The following is a 21571-nucleotide window of genomic DNA, read 5'->3' as shown; positions in this document are numbered from 1 at the left end:
AAGGAGAATAAGCTAAGGTTAATTAGACAGCTTTCAGTTTTTACTTTATGTACTTTCAAATAGTCTGAATCTTCAAAGTACATGTATACATATAAACTTTAAAATTTTTTAATTTATAAAAGGTTATATTCTATCTACACATCTCTAAATGGCAACTATCACAAAGTAAGGCTGATGATTTAAGTGTTTTATTAATACCAGATCTTAAGAGACCAGCAAAATAAATAGCCTAACATTAGGAATAAATATCTCTACATAAAAAGTTATCCAATTTCACGAAAAAAGAAGAACAGTACCTGCACAATCACAAACTTATTTAGAATTTTTTAAAACTAAATCACTGTTGAGAATAGCAGCAAAAATCAATTCAAATGTTTGGATAAAAATTTCCCTGGAAAGTGATCCATTCCTCAAACAAAGGAGAAACAAAGTATAATATAGCAACACAGAAACACACTGCATGGGCATGAAGTCAAGAGTCATAGAAGGAGACAGAAAACAGTCCAGTTTTACAGCCTAGAAACAGATGGAAATTTAGAGACACACTGAGTTGAGAGGATCCAAAAGGCACAGCAGCAGAATTTTAAAAGGAAACATATTTCAGTGAAGCCTTACACTAGGCACTTGAGTTCAAAATTATAAGCAGGATGTTCTGGAAATGACACCGCCATGGCAGACAATGTAACCACACTACTTCTAGTTTCCAGAATGACCCCTTGGAGCACTTTCAGAACTTTACTGTGCCAACCTCTCTCAACTGTTTTTTCTTTTTTTTTTTTTTTTAAGAAAAAGAAAATCAATCTAGCTTAGACAACAAAGAATCATTTTCATTTTTAGTTCATCAACCTGTGCTAATAGGAGGTGTGAAGAAAATTAGTATTTAGCTTTAAAAAGTAGTACATGTTTTTTAAAAAAAACTTTGGTATAAAATTTACCTTCATGATTATATTTTTCTTAACTGAAAATTAAAGTCAGTCTACAAATATATATTTTTGATGGTATAGCTATCAAATTCTAACCCCGCCTGGGATTTAACATTGACTACAGACTCTGGAAGTTGGTGATGGACAGGGAGGCCTGGCGTGCCATGATTCATGGGGTCACAAAGAGTTGGACACGACTGAGTGACTGAACTGAACAGACAAATTAAAAGACGCTTACTCCTTGGAAGGAAAGTTATGACCAACCTAGATAGCATATTCAAAAGCAGAGACATTACTTTGCCAACTAAGGTCCGTCTAGTCAAGGCTATGGTTTTCCAGTGGTCATGTACGGATGTGAGAATTGGACTGTGAAGAAAGCTGAGTGCCAAAGAACTGATGCTTTTGAACTGTGGTGTTGGAGAAGACTCTTGAGAGTCCCTTGGACTGCAAGGAGATCCAACCAGTCCATTCTGAAGGAGATCAGTCCTGGGTGTTTTTTGGAAGGACTGATGCTGAAGCTGAAACTCCAATACTTCAGCCCCCTCATGCGAAGGGTTGACTCACTGGAAAAGACTCTGATGCTGGGAGGGATTGGGGGCAGGAGAAGAAGGGGACAAGAGAGGATGAGATAGTTGGATGGCATCACCGCCTCGATGGAGGTGAGTCTGAGTGAACTCCGGGAGTTGGTGATGGACAGGGAGGCCTGGTGTGCTGTGATTCATGGGGTCGCAAAGAGTCGGACACGACTGAGCGAATGAGCTGAACTGAACAGACAACTATACACATTTATATAATGCAGAACAGAATATAAGGGATTCATGTTTCTTGATGAGAATCTGACTTTTTCACATGCAGGAAATGTCCTAATAAGTGATAAGTTTATGGGTGATTTTTATAGAAAACTTTCTTCCCTGCCGTAACTACACAAGAGGAAGAATGCTGGAAACCATTTTGCAAAATGGACAACCTCTCTCACCTCTCTCGTCTGACTTGGTGAAAGTTGCTCAGTTGTGTCTGACTCTTTGAGACCCCATGGACTATACAGTCCATGGAATTCTCAGGCCAGAATACTGGAGTGGGTAGTGGTTTAGTCACCAAGTTGCGTCTGACTCTTATGACCCCATGAACGGTAGCCTGCCTTTCCCTTCTCCAGGGGATCTTCCCAACCCAGGGATGGAACCCAGGTTTCCCACATTGCAGGCGGATTCTTTACCAGCTGAGCCACAAGGGAAGCCCAAGAATACTGGAGTGGGTAGCCTATCCCTTCTCCGGCGGATCTTCCCAACCCAGGAATTGAATGCAGGGGTCTTTGGCATTGCAGGCGGATTCTTTACCAATTGGGCTTAGACCCAATTATACCCTGGAATCAGTCAAGGAAGTAACACAAATCTATTACTCCCACTCTTCCTTTCTGCCTACACTATCCCCTCTCTCTTCCACCCTCAACTCTCAGTCTCAGGCACAATACAAACACTCACCAATTATTCCTCTTTTACAGTTTTGGCCTCATTATCAATCTTTTAATCTCTGCACCACAGGCAATAGAAAACATACTGTATGTCCTAAAGTGCAAGATATCAGACTTCATCAAAACTAAAATTTCTATGCTTTCAAAGGCACTCCCACAAAAATGAAAATATGACCCACAGGATAGAAAAAAACATTTACAAATAATATATCTGGATAAGGGACTTATACCAAAAAAATATTTTTAAAACTTTACAATTTAGTAATAAAAACCACCCAGCTTTAAAAGTTGCAAAAGACAGTTTTTAAAATGCAATATTCTGCAGGGAAGAAAAAGGACAAATGATCCAAAGAGACATTTCTCCAAAGAAGATATAGAAATGGCCAATAAGTATGGGGAAGTTGTTCCACATCATCAGTCATCAGGGAAATGCAAATCAAAACCACAATGAGATAACAATTCACACCCATTAGCATGGCTATTTATTTATTTTCCTTACACCTTGATTCAAGCAATTTATTCATGTGAATTTCCTCTCCTTGTGTGGTCACTGCAGAAATTTCATTTCGGATGGCTATTAAAAAAAAAAAAAGGCCATGTGAGACATGAAAGATGCTCACAGCGTTAAGTCACTAGGGAAATGCAAGTCAAAACCACAGTAAGATACCACTGTACACCTACTGGAGTGGTGATAATCAATCAAACAAACATAAAATGATAAGTGTTGGTGAAGATAAAGAAACCACACATTATTGGTAGGAAGGTAAAATGGCACAGCTGCTGTGGAAAATAGTTTGGCAGTTCCTCAAACAAGTTAAACAGAATTATACGATCCAACAATTCCCCTCCTAGCTATATAATCAAACGACTGAAACAGATGCTTGTACGTCAGTGTTCACTGCAGCACGACTCAAAACAGTACAAAGGTGGAAGCAAGCGCTCATCCAACGACAGATGAATGGATAAACACTACGTAACATACACATACAGTGAACCACCATACAACCACAGAAAGGAATGGCTGAAACTTAAAACATCATACTAAGTGAAATAAGCTGTAAAAAAAAAAAAACCCGGGGGAACAAATACTGTACGATTCTACTCACACAATGTACCAAAAACAGGCAAATTCAGAGGCAAAAATTAGACTAGAAGTTACTAGCGGCTGGGGGAAGGGACGAATGGGAAATTATTGCCTAAAGGTAGAGTCTTTGTTTGGTGTGAAGAGAAAGTTTTAGAAATCGTGGTGAAGGTTGCACAACATTATAAATACAATTTATACCACTGAATTACACACTTAAAGTGGTTGAAATAGCAAATTTCATGATATATTTTGTGTGTGTGCTTAGTCGCTCAGTTGTGTCTGACTCTTTGCAAACCCATAGACTAGCCTGGCCAGGCTCCATTGTCCATGGGGATTCTCCAGGCGCGAATACTGGAGTGGGTTGCCATGCCCTCCTCCAGGGCAATCTTCCCAACCCAGAGACTGAACCCAGGTCTTCTGCATTGCAGGCAGATTCTTTACCATCTGAGCCAGCAGGGAAGCCCTTGATATATTTTATCACGATTAAAAAAAATTAGTAACATAATAACATATCAAAATCTTTGAATTGTACACTTCAAGTGCATGAGTTGTGTGTTATGTAAATTATACTTCCAAGTTATTTTTTAAAAAACACAGAATATGATTTCTGAAAAATCAGAAACAAAATTTCTAAAACAAAGAATCAATTAATTAATGTATGTAATCTATAGAATATGGTATCATCATATAGATTATGTGGTAAAAGTACATTGATTAACATTATAATATGCTTGTGATATTATAAGTAAAAAGCAGGTTTCCAGAGTATGAGGCTACTTAAAAAAAAAAAATCTCTGGAAATATATGTCCCAAAATATTCATTAATGGTGGTCTTTTCTGGGTGGTAAGATTACTGGTGATTTTTACACTGTTGTTTTACTCATCTGTATTTTCTAATTTTTCTATAGTGTATATGTACTATTCGTATAATTAAAAAGTAACCAAAAATAAAAGCACTTGCATCGTTAATAATAGGACGGTTAAGGTATATATACAGGCTTAGCTTATGACACCCAATCATTAGGTCATTCACTCCATTTGGCATTGAGTAACCTATTTTGAATATAAAGAGCATTTATATTATAAGCTTTCCCATTCTAGGATTTTTAAATCTAAGCTAACTCCAAATAGTTTCTCTAAGTAGAAAGACCTTTCATATTTGGTAGGCTCTAAACCACCACCTTGAGTTTTTAAAAATCTGTAAACTGACTAGTGTGGGTAATCATTTCCTTATGCCATAGTAAACAATGGGAATACAATGCTTCCTTAAACTACTTTAATCTAAATTACTCTTTGATCTCTTTACCATAGGCCCTTTCTAAAATAATGTTACTCTTTACACATTCTACTGAGGGCCATGTACTGTGCTGAACACAGTAGAAGCATTATGGGATTTCATCTCTATAACAACCCAGTGAAGCTGGCATTACTATCATCACTTTACAAATGAAGACACAGAATCAGAAAAGTTAAGCAATATGGTGGCCATAAGTGTCAGACTGAGATTTGAGCCAACGTTTGATTTCAAAGTCTACATTCTTTCTAATACTATGCTATATTGTAAGAAAGTTGGCTCAACATCCCATTTCTTAAATATTTTTAATTAAAAAAATTCATACATACATAATTGTTCCATTTCAAAAATCTATTCCTTTTCTCGCCTTTACACATACTCTGTTACCATTCTGAAGTTCTATGTAAATATGAAATTCAGTGGGAATTTATTAAGTATAATTCCTTGTGCTCCCATTCATATAGCATACAATGGCAAAGAATATATACCTATTCATAGTGACTGAATAATATACCTCCTGAATGTGACTACATAGGATTACAGGACTACTATCTAACACTGAAGTCTCGGTATACAGATCTGTTTTAGGGCTGGCCGTCCAGACCATCTACTTTCAAACTCTTCATTTTACAAAAGGAGAAACTGAGATAAGCTGACTTGCTAATTAGCGGAAACTGGCACTTGAACCCAGGTCTTGTGACTTTCAGTGATTATTACGCCACAGTGGACCTCTGAGGTAATCCCTAGGTGATAGACAAGGAGACAGAATCTTGCCATCAAGCTACTGTGGCCTTTGCATGTCAGAATCTGCTGCTGCTGCTGCTAAGTCGCTTCAGTCGTGTCCAACTCTGTGCGACCCCAGAGACAGCAGCCCACCACGCTCCCCCGTCCCTGGGATTCTCCAGGCAAGAACACTGGAGTAGGTTGCCATTTCCTTCTCCAATGCATGAAAGTGAAAAGTGAAAGTGAAGTTGCTCAGTTGTGTCCAACTCTTTGCGACCCCATGGACTGCAGCCTACCAGGCTCCTCCACCCATGGGATTTTCCAGGCAAGAGTACTGGAGTGGGTTGCCATTGCCTTCTACGCAGAATCTGCTAGTGGAAACTAAAACAGAGACTTTAAGTTGATGGACTTTATCATTTTGTTGTATCCTAGCAGGGAAATGAGATCAGGAACTTTATCCACACACAGAGTCAGGCATATCTGACCCACCACTCAGCCAGACTCTGACCATCCTTGCTTCATTTGCTTCATTCTTGCCTTTTCCCACTCTTGACACCATTTCTACTTGCCTCATCCAATAATCATTCAATAAGTAGCAAATAAAAATTTCTAATTTAAAAACCTAAATTAGGACTTCCCTAGTAACACAGTGGATAAGAATCTGCCTACCAAGGCAGGGGACATGGGTTGGATCCCTGGTCCAGGAAGACTTCACATGCTTTGGAGCAACTGAGCCTGTGTGCCACAACCACTGAGCTCTAGAGCCTGGGAGCTGCAATCACTGAAATCCATGCCTAGAGCCTGTGCTCCGCAGTGAAGAGTAGTCCCGGCTCACCACAACTAGAGAAAGTACATGCAAAGCAATGAAGACCCAGAATAGCCAAAAATAAATAAATGAAATTATTTTAAAAATAAAAAACTAAATTAGCCATCAAGTCAATTCCCAATTACATAATAGCTGGGCTCTCTTTACTTCCAGTAGACACCAAGAAGAAGAAATTCATGTTATTATCAATATCTACCTAAACTATACTTAATTATAAAGGTAAGTCCTATAGGCCAAATTAAATACACAGAACTTTCCAGGGACAAACACCAACGACTAATACATCATTTAAGTTCCAAACAAAAAATGAGCAAGGAAGGAGTCTTTTTGTGTAGTCCCAAACTGAGCATATTTAATTGCTTGTTGGTATAGAATATACCTTAATGATGAATAGAACCAACTTACTGGACTTCTGGAGATGGCTGATGGAAACCAAGCATGGAACTCTGTATTTTTGGGGGCCCAGTCCCTCAAAGTTTCTGAGAATGGAACATACTAACTGGGACTTCTTTCTTTACCAAAGTTCAACAGGCAGCAGCTAACTGTCAGCAAACAGTATGTCCAGTCACACCTGTTCTCTATTAAATTCTAAATGCTCTTATCACATGTTTAGTCTGTAAATATGTTCTTAATTTAACTGAAATGTTAGAGTGAATACATTTTCATATGGTAACTGGGCTTTAAAGCTAAGAAGAGTCAGTGTGATCAAGTTAACATGACACAAAGAATAAGACAGTCATCCCCTGCTCCCTGCTATGGTTTTTCTAGTAGTCATGTAAGGATGTAGGAGTTGGACCATAAGGAAGGCTGAACGCTGAAGAAATGATGCTTTCAAACTGTGGTGTTGGAGAAGACTCTTGAGAGTCTGTTGGACTGCAAGAAGATCAAATCAGTGAATCTTAAAGGAAATCGACCCTGCACATTCATTGGAAGGACTGATGCTGAAGCTGAAGCTCCAATACTTTGGCCAGCTAATGCGAAGAACTGACTTATTAGAAAAGACCCTGATGCTGGGAAAAACTGAGGGCAAGAGGAGAAGGGGGTGACAGAGGATGAGATGGCTGGATGACGTCACTGACTCAATGGACGTGAGTCTGAGCAAACTCAGGGAGATAGTGAAGGACAGGGAAGCCTAGTGCTGCAGCCCATGGGGTTGCAAAGGGTAGGACATGACCTAGAGACTGAACAATAACCCCCGCTTCCACCCTTTTTCTCTTATCTGGTCTAAAAGTCTCACTACAAGAGAGCTTTCTCCAAATGCTCTGAATTTCAGTTCAGAAGGACACCGTTACAAATACTATAATCCTAAAAAAAGAAAAAAAATACTGTATTCCTTTGTGACTTTCGGAGAGCTTTCAGATTGCAGTCCTCTCCTATTAGCATCTTAACTAGAATGTGGTGTTTAATCGACTACCATCACTAAAAACATTAACCAGAAGGATGTAAATGAAGTAGATTTCAGTGGGATAAAGGATACCGGGAAGAACCAGAACTAAAGAGGTATTCTGAGCTAGGGCAGACTTAGGTAGAGGTGTCTAATTTTGATGGGGCTGGAATATTCATTCAGAATCCCTCCGAGCACAGCCCACTCATGTAGTTATTAGCACATAATTTTACTATTATTACCTTTCAAAGCATGACTGAGCTGGCCAAAAATTAAAAGACTAATTCAACTTCATATAAATCAAGAAAGCACAAGTCCAGACGAACTAAGAGAGTGCTGGATTTGTGGCTGCCCTGGAGACATCCCCATCCCCAAATCACAAGTGGCTGGAGCCTAGGATTTAATAGGCCACAAAGAAGGGAGAAGAGACAAAGGCTGAGCCTAAGTAGGACTGGAGGTTGGATCAATGAATTCCACATAAAGTCAGGACCTCTGAACCATGGTACCCTCGGTGCTTGACCTAGGAAAGAAGAACCTACCATGCAGAGAAAACAGCAAAATTTCCTAACCACAAGCCTACACTGATTAAAGAAACTTCTAAAGGATATACTCCAAGAAAGAAAATGATCTCAGTAAGAAGGTCTGAGGTGCAAAAATAAATGGTTAATACAGAAAGTGGTATGTATTTTTTATTATAACAATTTATTATTATTATAATTATGCATATTATTCCAAACAAACATTTGTATAAAACATTAACAGGTCATTTGTAGGGATTAAAAAAAAAAGTCAATATAGAATTAAAATCCTAAAAAAAGAGAGAAAACAGAATAAGATAGAAAATAGTGTGTCCTAAGGTATATTGTTTAGAGAATAGTAAAAATATTAATATTAGACTTAAGTTAAATAATATGTGTGCTTAAAATTTCTAGTGTAACCACTAAAAAGAGATTGTATAGCTTCCAAAGTAGGAAGGAATAAGTCATGAGGGAAAAGAATCTTAAGTAATCAAAAGAAGGTTGAAGTAGTAGGGGTGGCAGAAGAGCAGGTAAAATTAACACAGGAACAGTAAAATGGTGAAGATAATAATAAACATATCTATAAAGGACTTACCATGTACCAGGCACTGCTCTAAGTACCTTTATATACATTAGCTCATATACTCCTCACAAACCATTCTGAGGTAGATAGTATATATTATGATCATTCCCATTTTACAAATGAGGACATTGAGGCACAGAAACTAAACCTTTGCTAAGATCTCACACACAGTATGTGTTATGATAAAGACTCACACCTAGACAGTCTAACTCTCAAGTCTGAACTCTACATCCTGCCTAGTAGACAACACACTAGGATGGCAGTTGGATGTTTGTTCATGCCCTTTCAAATCCATTTTTCTTCAGTCTAACAACTAAGAATGCCAACCAAAGTGTAGCTACTTACATTGCTCAAGACATTTCCTTCGTTGACTATGGACAGGCAAGCACAGAACAGGAAAGGAGAGAGATGCCCACGTTATGATAAGTGACTAATACAAAGCAGGCACTGTGCCAGACATTTTACTACATGGATTCTCTTGGTTAATCCTCATAATCACCCTATAGAGTAGATTAGTATCACAAATGTCCAGAGGAGAAAACCAAAGAGCCAAAAATTTAAGTAACTTACAAAATGGCAAAAATCTTTTATGACTGGCTTCAAAATCTACTTAACAAATGTTTATTGAGCATCAATTTATGCCAGACATTGTACTATACACTAAAGATGTGAGAGTAAATTTAGAAATCTTAAGGCTCTCATCTTTATGGAGCTTATGGCATAATGGAGGAGACAATCCAATAAAGTTAAAGGTGGTCTGCAAACTGATATATGTTATAAAGGACAACATAATTAAAAACTGGTAACTATCATAAAGGACGAAAGAATTACAACTGATAGAGCACATAATTGAGAAATCTGACCTAGTCTAAAAATGTGAGGGCTAGTTTCACTGAGGAAGTCATTTTTAAAGGTTCCCAAACTGTATGCCACAGTGCCCTGGAGGACTGTAGCGAATTCACAAGAGTGCCCTGGATCTACATTTTTAAGGGAAATAGAGCAATACTGAACATCTATTACATATCATGAACTATTAGCTCAGGGTAGCTCACAATTTCAACCTTAGAGCATGCATATTCTTTTTGAAGACACATCTTTGTGATGCTGACTTTTTGGTGGGCAGTTGCTGTAATAAAAATAAGTACCACATAAAAATTGAAGTGGAAAAGGAAATGAGGATGGAAGCGGCCAATCTGATTCCAAGGTATGAGAAACTGGGCAGTGCCTAACAGGCATTTACATCCCATTAGTAAGTGATCTGACAATGAAATAAAGCTGCTACTTTTTCCTTTTAGCTTATATGTACTTTTTCTTTAAATAGCTACTAGATTGTTAGAAAATACTTAAGCATTGTTTGGATCTAATTACTAGATAAATATAATTAATTAATATAATTACTTAATAAATATATTTATTTTGAACTAAGCTGTTTGTGAAAAAAAGTATGGAGACACGAAGGACGCTATGAATTGTGAATGTTTGGGAATCTTCGTATTACGCTAAGAACTGAAGAATAAGTAGGCTTTTCAAACACCATGCAGTAGAATGAGCAACGGCAAAAGACAGGGTCCCTATCCTTGAAGACGTTACAATCTAGTTTGGGAGGCAAAACTAAAAGACAAATCATTTTTCGTTTGTTTTGTTTTTGGCCACACTGCATGGCTTGAGGGATCTCAGTTCCCTGGCCATAGACTGAAACCAGGCTACAGCAGTGGAAAGTCCAGAATCCTAACCATTAGGTCACCACGGAACTCCCAATAAACAATTTTAAAACAATCTGTTAAACTTTAATATTCGCAAAAATATCTCATATCCTTTCTCATGAAATTATATTAAGTACGTGTTCATCTTCACTCTAAATTAAGAGCCCCTAGAGGTTGGTATCTCCCAACACAGAGCAAATAGTTCGAGTTTAGTAAGTGTTTTCTGGGACAGTCTCACTTGCATTGATTTACTCTCCTTAGGCTTTTCTCAGAATTGAAAGCTCCAACTCCTCTGTGCAAGGGTAACTGCTTTAAGTGTTCTCCACCACAACATATCTCCTGGCTGCTTCTTTCCTGCTGTCCTTCAAAAGTCAGTTCATACATATTCACTGCCCCCTAGGAAGCTTTCCCTGACCAAATGAACTGTAATTTAAATGTCCCTTATCTAAACGATCTATTTGGTTTCTTTTCATCAAAGGATTTACCACTCTTTTCCTGCAGTAGTCACTGTTTAACTTTCATATCTCCCAGCTCATTGTAAACTTTTGACAGCAGGGTCCATGCCTTATTCACCTTAGCAACTATCATAGTGCCCAGCTCGCAAAGACTGTTTTCTGAATAAATGACAAGTACAGGGAAATTTTTTTTAAGTCTAATTATGCCTTTCACCTTAATGGACTTCTTGAGAAAAAAAATGAGTTATTCAGGAAAACTCTGAGGAAGAGATTAACAAATGTGCAAAAATTAAAATGACTGATAACTATCCAGTGCTAGTAAAAAAAAAAAAATCATACACCGCTGTAGAAATGTAATTAAGTACAATGTTTGTGAAAAGTAATCAAACTATTATCAATTAAAATTAAAATGTATTTATCTTCTGACTTAGCAATCCTACTTTTAGGAATCTTGCTTGCAAAAATAAAAGCATCCATATGCAATATTATATTTACAAGGAAGTTTACTGAAGCACTGTTTGCAACAGCAAACTAATTCCTGAAAAGTATGCCAAATGTCTAGCAATAGTGGGGGAATGGTACAACTATGCTACCGTAACATCCATACTATGGACTGTTCTGTCGCTACTGATAAAAATGAGTTAAGTCTATGTGTAGAGACCTAAGAGGAGAGCCATGACACATTCCATAAAAAATAGAATAATCCCACTTGGAGGTAAAAAAGGTAAACATATGCACTTTTATTTGTAAAATATTGAGAAAGAGTTAATACCAGACAGTTAACACTGGTGACCTCAGGTTAGAGTCATCAACAACTATGTATTACAATTGTAACAACTATGTATTACAATTGTAACTTAAAACAGAAAGAAAAAAAAAGTTTTCAAAAGTAAGACCAGTAAATAATCTGAACATACTCTCCCTCCTCCAAATTCTTAAGGACAACAGAAACTCCACATTACAATTACCTTTAATGAGATGACACTGATCTGGGAGAGTTGAGGATTCTATGGACTCTCCAGAGATGATTTAAACTTTACTTTAAATAAACCAACTTAAAATCTAGTTGTCCAGTGGATCTTCCTAGTTTCTTTAATGAGTGATAGTTCGCTTTGAGGATTTGTAATCAGGAGTTTGAAAATTTTAGAATGCTCATCAGATTCTTACAACTATACCATTTTCTCACTGAGAGTAAACTGAAGTGTTACATGAGAAATCAGAGAAAGAGGTTTCAATCAAACACTTATGGTCCTGAAACTGGAAGCACTGCTACTTGGGCGCCCCCTGGGGACTGAGTTTTAAATTTTTTACATCCTCAAGACAAACTGGTGTGCTATATAACTGTTCATCAAAGAACACTTACTAAGCATCTATTATGTACCAGGCACAATGTTCAACACTAGAGACAAAAAGATAAATAAAATAGAGTTTCTGATTTCTATAATGCATACTTAAAGTCAGTATCACCCAAAACTTTCTAAGTACAGCAGGAAACAATGGAAACAATGTCAGACTTTTCTTTTCTTGGGCTCCAAAATCACTGCAGGTGGTGACTGCAGCCATCAAATTAAAAGACACTTGCTCCTTGGAAGAAAAGCTACGACAAACCTAGACAGCATATTAAAAAGCAGACACATTATTTTGCCAACAAAAGTCCATATAGTCAAAGCTATGGTTTTTCCAGTAGTCACACACATACGTGATGTGAGACGCTGGACCATAAGGAAAGCTGAGCGCCGAAGAATTGATGCTTTCGAATTGTGGTGTTGGAAAAAAGATTCTTGAGAGTCCCCTGGAAAGCAAGGAGATTAAGCCAGTCAATCCTGGAAATCAACCTTGAATATTCATTGGAAGGACTGATGTTGAAGCTGAAGCTCCTATACTTTGGCCACCTGATGTAAACAACTGACTCACTGGAAAAGACCTTGATGCTGAGAAAGACTGAAGGCAGGAGGAGAAGTGGACGACAGAGGATGAGATGGTTGGATGGCATCACCGACTCAATGGACATGAGTTTGAGTAAACTCTGGGAGTGGGTGATGGACAGGGAGGCCTGGCGTGCTGCAGTCCATGGGGTCGCAAAGAGTCAGACACGACTGAGCAACTGAACTGATCAGCATGTAGAATACAAAACATAAACTACTCATAGAGGTCGTGGAGGAAATTATAACACAGAACATGATAAAAATGCTTTTGGGGTGCTTCAAAAAGGAATTTGACGTGAATATAAGCTTTAGCATAATTTGTTCATTGAACCAAAATGTTCACCATCCTTAAAAGATAGTAGATTTAAACATCTTAGCTAACAGATGCAAAATTGTGGTTACGGTTTTTAGACAAGTTTAGGTTATAGCATCATGATTTTTCTTGGGCCAAAACAATACAAACAAAGCTTAATTTAAAAAATTAAAAAATGACATGGTATCCTAACATCAGATTTTTGTTGTTGTTGTTCGGTCTTTAAGTCATGTCCCACTCTCTGTGACCCCATGGACTGCCACATACCAGGCTTCCCTGTGCTTCACCATCTTCTGGAGTTTGCTCAAACTCATGTCCATTGAGTCGGTGATGCTATCCAAGAATCTCATCCTCTGTTGTCCCCTTTAGTCACAATAATAATAACTCCACTCTGAGAACCTGAGTCTTGATTGCACTGATTTAGGAAATGATTAATCTTCATAAACAAAATGAGGATGAGAAAACAGACTTGAAACAATTAGTTATAAAATAAAACTGAAAAAGATCAGTTCAAATAAATGGGCAAAATTTAACCTCAAAGCCTCCTTCCAATCTTTCCTTCCCAGTTCACAACACTTTCAGAAGATACTGTATCAGATTTGCCTTTTCTTCCTCAAGGTCTGGGTGAGCAAGAAGCAGAGGCAGAATTCACAGCCAGAAAAACAACCACAACTGTGTCACAATTGTGACACAACCACAATTCCAAAGTCCCAGGACATTAGAGAGCCAGACAGTCTCAGGTTCTGTGGCCAGGGCCCAAAGAAGTACTTCTGGTGGCCTGAGTTGGAAATTAATTTAATTTTCCCAAAGGAATAATTCTATTTCAGCCACATTTCAGGTACCCTGTGAGCTGAATTAGCAATGGCATGATAGTTCGGGACTTCAACCTTTATTATATAACTTTTTCCCTACAGAAAAACAATTATTTCCAAAAATTACATTGTTTGGGATTCAGCTTACATTTGCTTGTATAATAAAGCAGAGTCAAAATGCAATAGACTCACAAAAGAAAAAACAAAACCAAAAAACCTCTGACTTGACTGACCATAGACATTCCACTGTTTAATCTGCTAAAAGACAGCAATTACTAAATTATGAACTATTTGGAATAAAAAGTAACGGTTTAAAAGAGTTCAAGTTCATATAATTGTTGAAATTTTAAAGAATAGGATAATATATTATAGAACATAATTCATCATGGAAATCTTCTAATTCTTAACAGGTTTAAAATCTTGCCAGCCATTATCAAACAAAGTCGAGAATAAATACTAGTTACAGAATGTAGAGATAATGTTTAATCCAGTGGAGTAACATGGATATCATTAGCTTGGGTGTGGACACTTAAAAGTCACATAATGAGTCAGAAACAAAATACTTAAATGCTTCCAAATACATCAATCATAAACCAATTTTTAAAAGTAATACTACAGTGTACTTCGAAGTAAAAATAACCAATCTCATAAATTAAGAGCAGGAACTCTAAAATAGAGGGAAAAAATTATCTGCATCTATTTATACCAGATATTTTATCTCATTTTATATTCACAAATGTCACACCAGATAGGTATTACTTCTCCCTTTTTACAGAGGAAACAAGCTAAAAGTAACAATTTCTCTGGGACTAAAGTGATAGTAAATGGAATAGTTAGGGTTATGGTCTGAACCTACATTTGTTTTATTCTAGTAAATGGCTCATCAGAATTCGAGAAAATATTTGCAAACAAAGTAATAAGGGATTAATCTCCTAAATATACAAATAGCTCGTGCAGCTCAATATCAAAAAAAACCCAAAAATTCCAATCAAAAAATGGGTAGATCTAAACAGACATTTCTCCAAAGAAAACATCAGATGGCTAAAAGGCATCACTACATCATCACAAATTGTTAGAGAAACGTAAATCCAAGCTACAATGAGGTGTCACCTCACACCAGTCAGAATGGCCATCATCAATAAATCTACAAACAATAAATGCTGGAGATGGTGTGGAGAAAAGGGAATCCTCCTTTCATTGTTGGTGAAATGTAATCTGGTACAGCCACTATGGAGAACAGTATGGAAGCTCCTTAAAAAACTAAAAATAAAGCTACCATATGATCCAGCAATCCCACTCCTGGGCATATCTGGAGAGAACCATGATTCAGAAACACATGCACCTCAACGTTTACTGCAGCACTATTTACAATCACCAGGATATGGAAGTAACCTAACCATTCACAGACAAAGGAATGGATGAAAATATGTGACATATATACAGTGCAGTATTGCCCCGTCATAGTAAAGAACGAAACAGTGCCATCTGCTACAACATGAATGGACCTAGAAACTGTCATACTGAGTGAAGTCAGTCAGAGAAAAACAAGAAGCATATGATATCACTTACATATGAAATCTAAAAAATTTGGTACAAAACAGAGTCACAGATATAGAAAACAAACTTACCAATGGGGAAGGGAATGAGGGAGGGATAAACTGAGATATTGGGATTGACATACACACTACTGTGTATAGAATGCTTCCCTGGTAGCTCAGCTGGTAAAGAATCTATTTACAATGCAGAAGACCCTGGTTTGATTCTTGGTTCGGGAAGATTCCCTAGAGAAGGGAGGGATAGGCTATCCATTCCAGTATTCTTGGGCTTCCCTGGTGGCTCAGACAGTAAAGATGATTCCCTGGGTTGGGAAGATCCCCTGGAGAAGGGCATGGCAACCCACTCCAGTATTCTTGCCTGGAGAATCCCCATGGACAGAGGAGCCTGGTGGGCTACAGTCCATGGGGTCGCAAAGAGTCAGACAGGACTGAGCAACTGAGCTATACACTAATGTCTATAGAACAGATAGCCAACAGGGACCTACTGTATACTACAGGAAACTCTACTCAATACTCTGTGATGACCTGTATGGGAAAAGAATCTTTAAATAGGTGGATATATGTATTAGTTCAGTTGCTCAGTCGTGTCTGACTCTTTGCCATCCCATGGACTGCAGCACACCAGGACTGCAGCATGCCAGGCCTCCCTGTCCATCACCAACTTCCGGAGCCTATTTCAAACTCATGACCATCGTGTCGGTGATGCCATCCAACCATCTCATCCTCCGTCGTCCCCTTTTCCTGCCTTCAATCTTTCCCAGCATCAAGGTCTTTCCCAGTGAGTCGGTTCTTCACATCAGTTGGCCAAAACATTGGAGTTCCAGCTTCAGCATCAGTCCTTCATGTAAAATTGATTCACTTTGCTCTACACCTGAAACTGTCACAACACTGTAAATCAACTATACTCCAGTAAAAATTAAAACAAAAACAAACAAAAGTAAAGTCTTTTCTCCTTCCCCTATCATGCCATTTACATGTGAGTTATTTCATACATACAACAAAAACTTGAAACAAATTGTCATGTCTTTTAAAAAGTGAAAAGAACCAACAAAAATAAGCAGAAAAATTTTTTTTATCTATTTCTTGGTTGATTTAGTTCCACTTATATTCCTACAACTGATCAACAATTATCAATACAGCTATAAAACACATAATGAAGATATTTATGTTACCATCCGACTATTTCTGGATGCTCTTTAGAGAATAAAATATAGTACAGGAGTGGGCTGTATGAACCTGAGAGAGGAGTAAAATCCCAAAGCTAATAAAAGCCATGAGTTTGAGCAAGCTCGGGCAGTTGGTGATGGACAGGGAAGGCCCGCGTGCTGCAGTCCATGGACACGACTGAGCAACTGAACCGACATGAATAAAACTCACATCCTGGAACAGAGGAGGGAATAATTTTATAAGTTCTGGGTCAAAATCTTTTTGGTCTGAGTTTCACAAGAATTCTCTGGTGTTTTACAGCACGACTGGTCCCTCTCCTGTTTCTAGGTATCTCTTGTCTTCCTCCTCTCCCAAACATTCCCCGGATACTCCAGTAAGTCTTTAACCCACACTGCAGCTAATCACGTTATCTATTTGAAAATTGTTAACGGAATTGAACCGGTAACCTTATCACACTTTGGGGGGGAGGGGGAGAATAATACCATTTTAGAGTTGGGAGGCATTTCATATTGAGTTTAAATCTGCGTGCACAGCCTCTACGATTCTAGTGGGGACAACGGAGACTCGGAGGGAGGAAGTGACCTGGCCAACAGGCTAGGCGTGAGTTGGCAGCCGGGCCAGAGGTTGAAGTTTCATCTCATACTCCACGCTTTTCCAACCTCACGAAAGCGGGTTGGGCTTTAGGGCTGGGTACTAACCATAACGGGTTCAGAAAAAGCAATCAGCAGATCCCAGAACACCTAAAGCCCTGTCGCCCGGGGCTCCTTTCTAGAGTAAAGACCAGTTTAGTTACCTGTTTAGAGTTCAGAGGGCCTGTGGGAAGGGGAGGGCTGAAAAAACCGGTCTCTCCTGAGGTAGCTGTGGGCACACCCCGACCTCTAACCCAAATCGACACAGCCGCCACTCGCCCCACAACCAGTGGTACTCTGACCTTTTACGCGCTCGGGGTCCACGGAAGCGGACCCTCCCGTGATCCCTCTCCCAGCCGACTCTCAAGACGAACTTGGCCCCCAAAATGTAAGGGAACAGGGGTGCAGGAACAAAGCAACCCCAAGCGATCCCCTTCCTTTCTGGGCGCCCCCGGGGCGGGCGGACGTGGACTACCAGTCCCGACATGCAGCGCGCCGGCGGACCCTCGACCACCGGCAAATCCGCGGTGCATCGGCCGCCGGGACTCGTAGTCCGCGGTTCGGGAGTGGGGTGGGGTGGGGGGCGCGGACAGCCGCGCGCGGCGGGACGGGCCAGCCTAGTGTCCAGTCAAGCCCAGGGAGCCTGCCGGCTGCGCGGGCCTCACCTCAACGATGCGGGCGCACTGAGTCCCCTTTCCGGCGCCGGGACCGCCGAGAACGAACACGACCTGCGGCTTCATGAAGCGATGCGGAAAGAGGAAAAGTGGCCGGCGGGTCAGTAGCGGAAAGCTAAGGCCTAGGACGTGCAGCAGCCGGCGGCCGCAGCGGCTAAGCATGCACCGCGGCTGGGTCGGACGCTGAGAGAGCTGACAGCAGCCGGGCCGGCGTTGGCGCGGGGCGGGGCGCGGAGAAGAGGGCGGGCCGAGCCGGCGCCCGCCGCGGCCCCGCCGCCGTGGCTGCCGAGGCGTTCTCGCTGCGGCCGGAAGAGGCGGGGCTTCCGCTGCTCTTTCGTCGGCTGCGCCCGAGTCTTCCCCGCCCCTCTGAGGGCTCATTCATTCGTTCTGTCCGCGGGTGTTGAGCCGGCTAGTGTAGGGCCTGTGCTGGCGCCTGGCACATGGCCTACGGGAGAGCACGATCCATTGTATCTGCTCGCAAGTTTAAATTCCAGAGGGTAGGCAGCCGACCTGAACAAATTAACACGAGTAAATAAATGCAAATAGCAATATTGGCTTTGAAGGAACCAAACGGAGGAATAACAAGAGACAAATGTAATTTGGCTATGGTAGTCAGACTTCTGAAGAGATGATATATAAGCCAAGACGTAAGGATAGGAATGAGCAAAGCTAGCTAAACACTGAGATAGAGTGTCCCACAAAGAGAAAAAAGGCAAGTTTTTGCAAAACCCCTAAGACTTTCAACTGTGAGAGCAGTTGAAAGGCCCATAAGATCAATGATACGTGAAACGAGGGAGGGAATGAAAGGTGGAAGAGTTTGGCTGATGACCGGTCAGTCAGGCCCTTTGGTTAAGGAAAGGAGTTTGAATTATATTCTAATTGCAGTGGGAAGTCCTTCTAACTATAACTCCATTTCCCTGCCCCTTGCATTAGGAAAAATTTTCGAGAAGAAAAAGAGTTCAATGAATGAGGCTTAGTGAATAGACCTTTAAATGTTGGAGAGAGGAGGAGGAACCCAAGAAGGCAGAACCAGAAAGGTAAGAAGAAAACCAGAATACGTTGCTCAGCAAAGAGAGTGTTTGGGGTGGGATTGTGGTGGTGTAGTAGTCAACATTGTGTTAAACACAAATGAGTACAGATAAAACTGCATTTGGCAACAGGGGGACTTACAAAGAGTTCTGCCCAAAGCAAATCATACATTATATCTAATTTGAAGCCTGATTGAAAATGGAGTGAATAGGAGATGAGTAAATGAAAATAATAGAGAAAATAAGGGTCAAGACAACGTTTATTTAGGATGGGCGATAGGAGCCATGCTGTCTAATATGGTAGCCCTTAGCCACATATGGCTATTTAAATTTATTACATTAAAAATAATTAAAAATTCAGTTCTTCAGTTATAATAACAACATTTTAACAGCTCAGTAATCACATGTGTTTGTTTAGTGGAAATTGTATTGAACAGCATACGTACCAACCCTGTCATCACAAAACGTTCTACTGGTCAATGCTATACTCGAGCTCATACTTAAGGGGCTAGGAATGATTTGAAAGAGAGGTAACCCCTTGAGAAGAAAAATCAGATGAGCAATCCAAAGGACTTGAACACATCTAAGACACCTGGTGGACCTTAGATGACTTAGAAGTCCTAGATAGGAAGATGTTCATTTGTAACAGGAATAACAAGAAGAGTAGAGTTGCAGGAAGATTTGAAGGTAGGAAGGGTTCCTGTCTGATAACTTTCTTTTTCTTGTAATGAAAGGGCAATATTACCTGAGGGGAAGGGGAAGGGACTTGGATATCTGAGGAGAGAAAAGGTATGAAATAGACATCTTTGATAGTGGAAAATGTGTTTTTCTAAAGAAAACTAATCAATAGGACTTCTGGGAAGTATTAAGAGCCATTTGGTTTTTGAGATCATGGATTTACAATCATTAAAGATATTAGACTATTCAGGTACAGGCAGAGAGAAGGGCAGGCAAACAGTTGGGCTAATCCAGGATTGGGGTTTTGCCAGGCAAGTAAAACAGAGAGAGAGAGGACTAAGGGAATGTTTGCAAGAGAATGTTTATGATGGTTTATGCAGAATCAAGGACTTCCCTGGTAGCTCAGATGGTGAAGAATCCGCCTACAATGCAGGAGACCCCGGATCAATTCCTGGGTCACGAAGTTCCCTTGGAGAAGTGATAGGCTACCCACTCCAGTAATTCTTACCTGGATAATCCCCATGGACCCAGGAGCCTGGCAGGCTACAGTCCATGGGGTCGTAAAGAGTTGGATACAACTGAGCAACTGCGCCAGCACAGCACATGCAGAATCAAAATCAGGCAGAAACACAAATGGTGGCATGTGAGGGCTAACAGTGGAGAAGTGGAGGGGAGCCAGGGAAGGGGTCAAGATATTAGAAGTACTGATGTCAAAGAATGGTGGCAGTGGAGTACTTGAGCACATGAGCTGGTGATCTGAGTGGAATGTTTGGAACTGAAGTATCAGAGGTTGTGAGTTTCTGCTGCTGCTGAGATCTGGGATGAGCCCATGGGAGTAGAAGACTGAAGCAGATACACACCCTGTTATTAGAACTGAGAGGCCAGGGTGTTCAATTTATCATCCAGGTAGAAGTTTAAGTGAGATAGTACTGGCTTGAAGAGAGAGACTACAAGGGTGAAATTAAGTTGTTGAGAGCAGAGTGCCAGGAAGGGATACAGACAGGAGGGGAGTATGATGGCACAGCCTTCTGTCTGGCTACCACCATTCTCTTTCTCCCTGTACAACCCTTTTTCTCTTCCCTCATACACTATTTTCGGCCTCTTTTCATCTTTCCCCCATCTCATCCACTTTTTTTTTTAAACTTATTTCCAATCCTCCTTCCCTTCTTTTCCCATTTCTGACTTCCTCTCCTTCTCCCCATCTACTTTTCTTTTCCATTTCTTCTCTCCACCCTTTTTCTTTGCCTCTCTAATCCCTTCTCCCTTCAGCCCCTTGTTTCCCCCTTGTTTATTGAGCCCTATCATAGTTACTACCTTATTGATTTAATAACATAGATGTTACTATTATACTCATTTTGCAAATGAAACCAAAGCCAGAAGTTGTCTGAAGACAGCTGGCCAGTAAGCAGCAGGAGCTGGAATTCAGCTTGATGTTTCGTTGTTGTTGCTATAGAGTCAGCATTATCTCCTTTAAAAGCAAAGAACATCAAGGCTGAAAGGAACGGTAGAGTTCCTAAGTCCAAAGTCTTCATGTTACCATATGGTGACAGGTAACAAAGTACGTTCCGGGTCCAAGATCTTTTCCCACTTAGTACAGTAAATATTAGGACTCAAGGAAGATTAATAGGCAAGGGCATCTGACTTAGAATAGGGAGACCTAAGTTTTAGTCTCTATGCTACCAATAAATCACTGTAACCTTAGGAAACTCCTGCTAATCTTGGAACTTCAGTTTTTCATCTTCCAACTAGGAAATGGAGAGAAGGGTGAAATGAAAGCCTTGGTATAGATGACCTCAAACCGTCCTACTGTGTTTAGTTTTTTGATGAG

General features: G+C 40.0%; 1 protein-coding gene across 2 annotated transcripts in view; it reads right to left on the bottom strand.

Moving 5' to 3' along the window:
• The window catches only part of CMPK1 (cytidine/uridine monophosphate kinase 1), a 35798-nt gene extending 17561 nt beyond the window's left edge, over nt 1-18237 (bottom strand). For both annotated transcript variants that reach the window (XM_060400031.1, XM_004001948.5), the window contains exon 1: nt 18029-18237. In XM_060400031.1, coding sequence (XP_060256014.1) covers nt 18029-18199 — 171 coding nt within the window. In that variant the 5' untranslated portion in view covers nt 18200-18237. The remainder of the gene's footprint in view (nt 1-18028) is intronic.
• Between the last annotated feature and the right edge of the window lie 3334 nt (nt 18238-21571).

The sequence above is a fragment of the Ovis aries genome, chromosome 1 (assembly GCF_016772045.2).
Source record: "Ovis aries strain OAR_USU_Benz2616 breed Rambouillet chromosome 1, ARS-UI_Ramb_v3.0, whole genome shotgun sequence".
NCBI lineage: Eukaryota > Metazoa > Chordata > Mammalia > Artiodactyla > Bovidae > Ovis > Ovis aries.
Note: the sequence above shows the minus strand (reverse complement) of the source record. Positions and strands in the feature narration are given on the sequence as shown.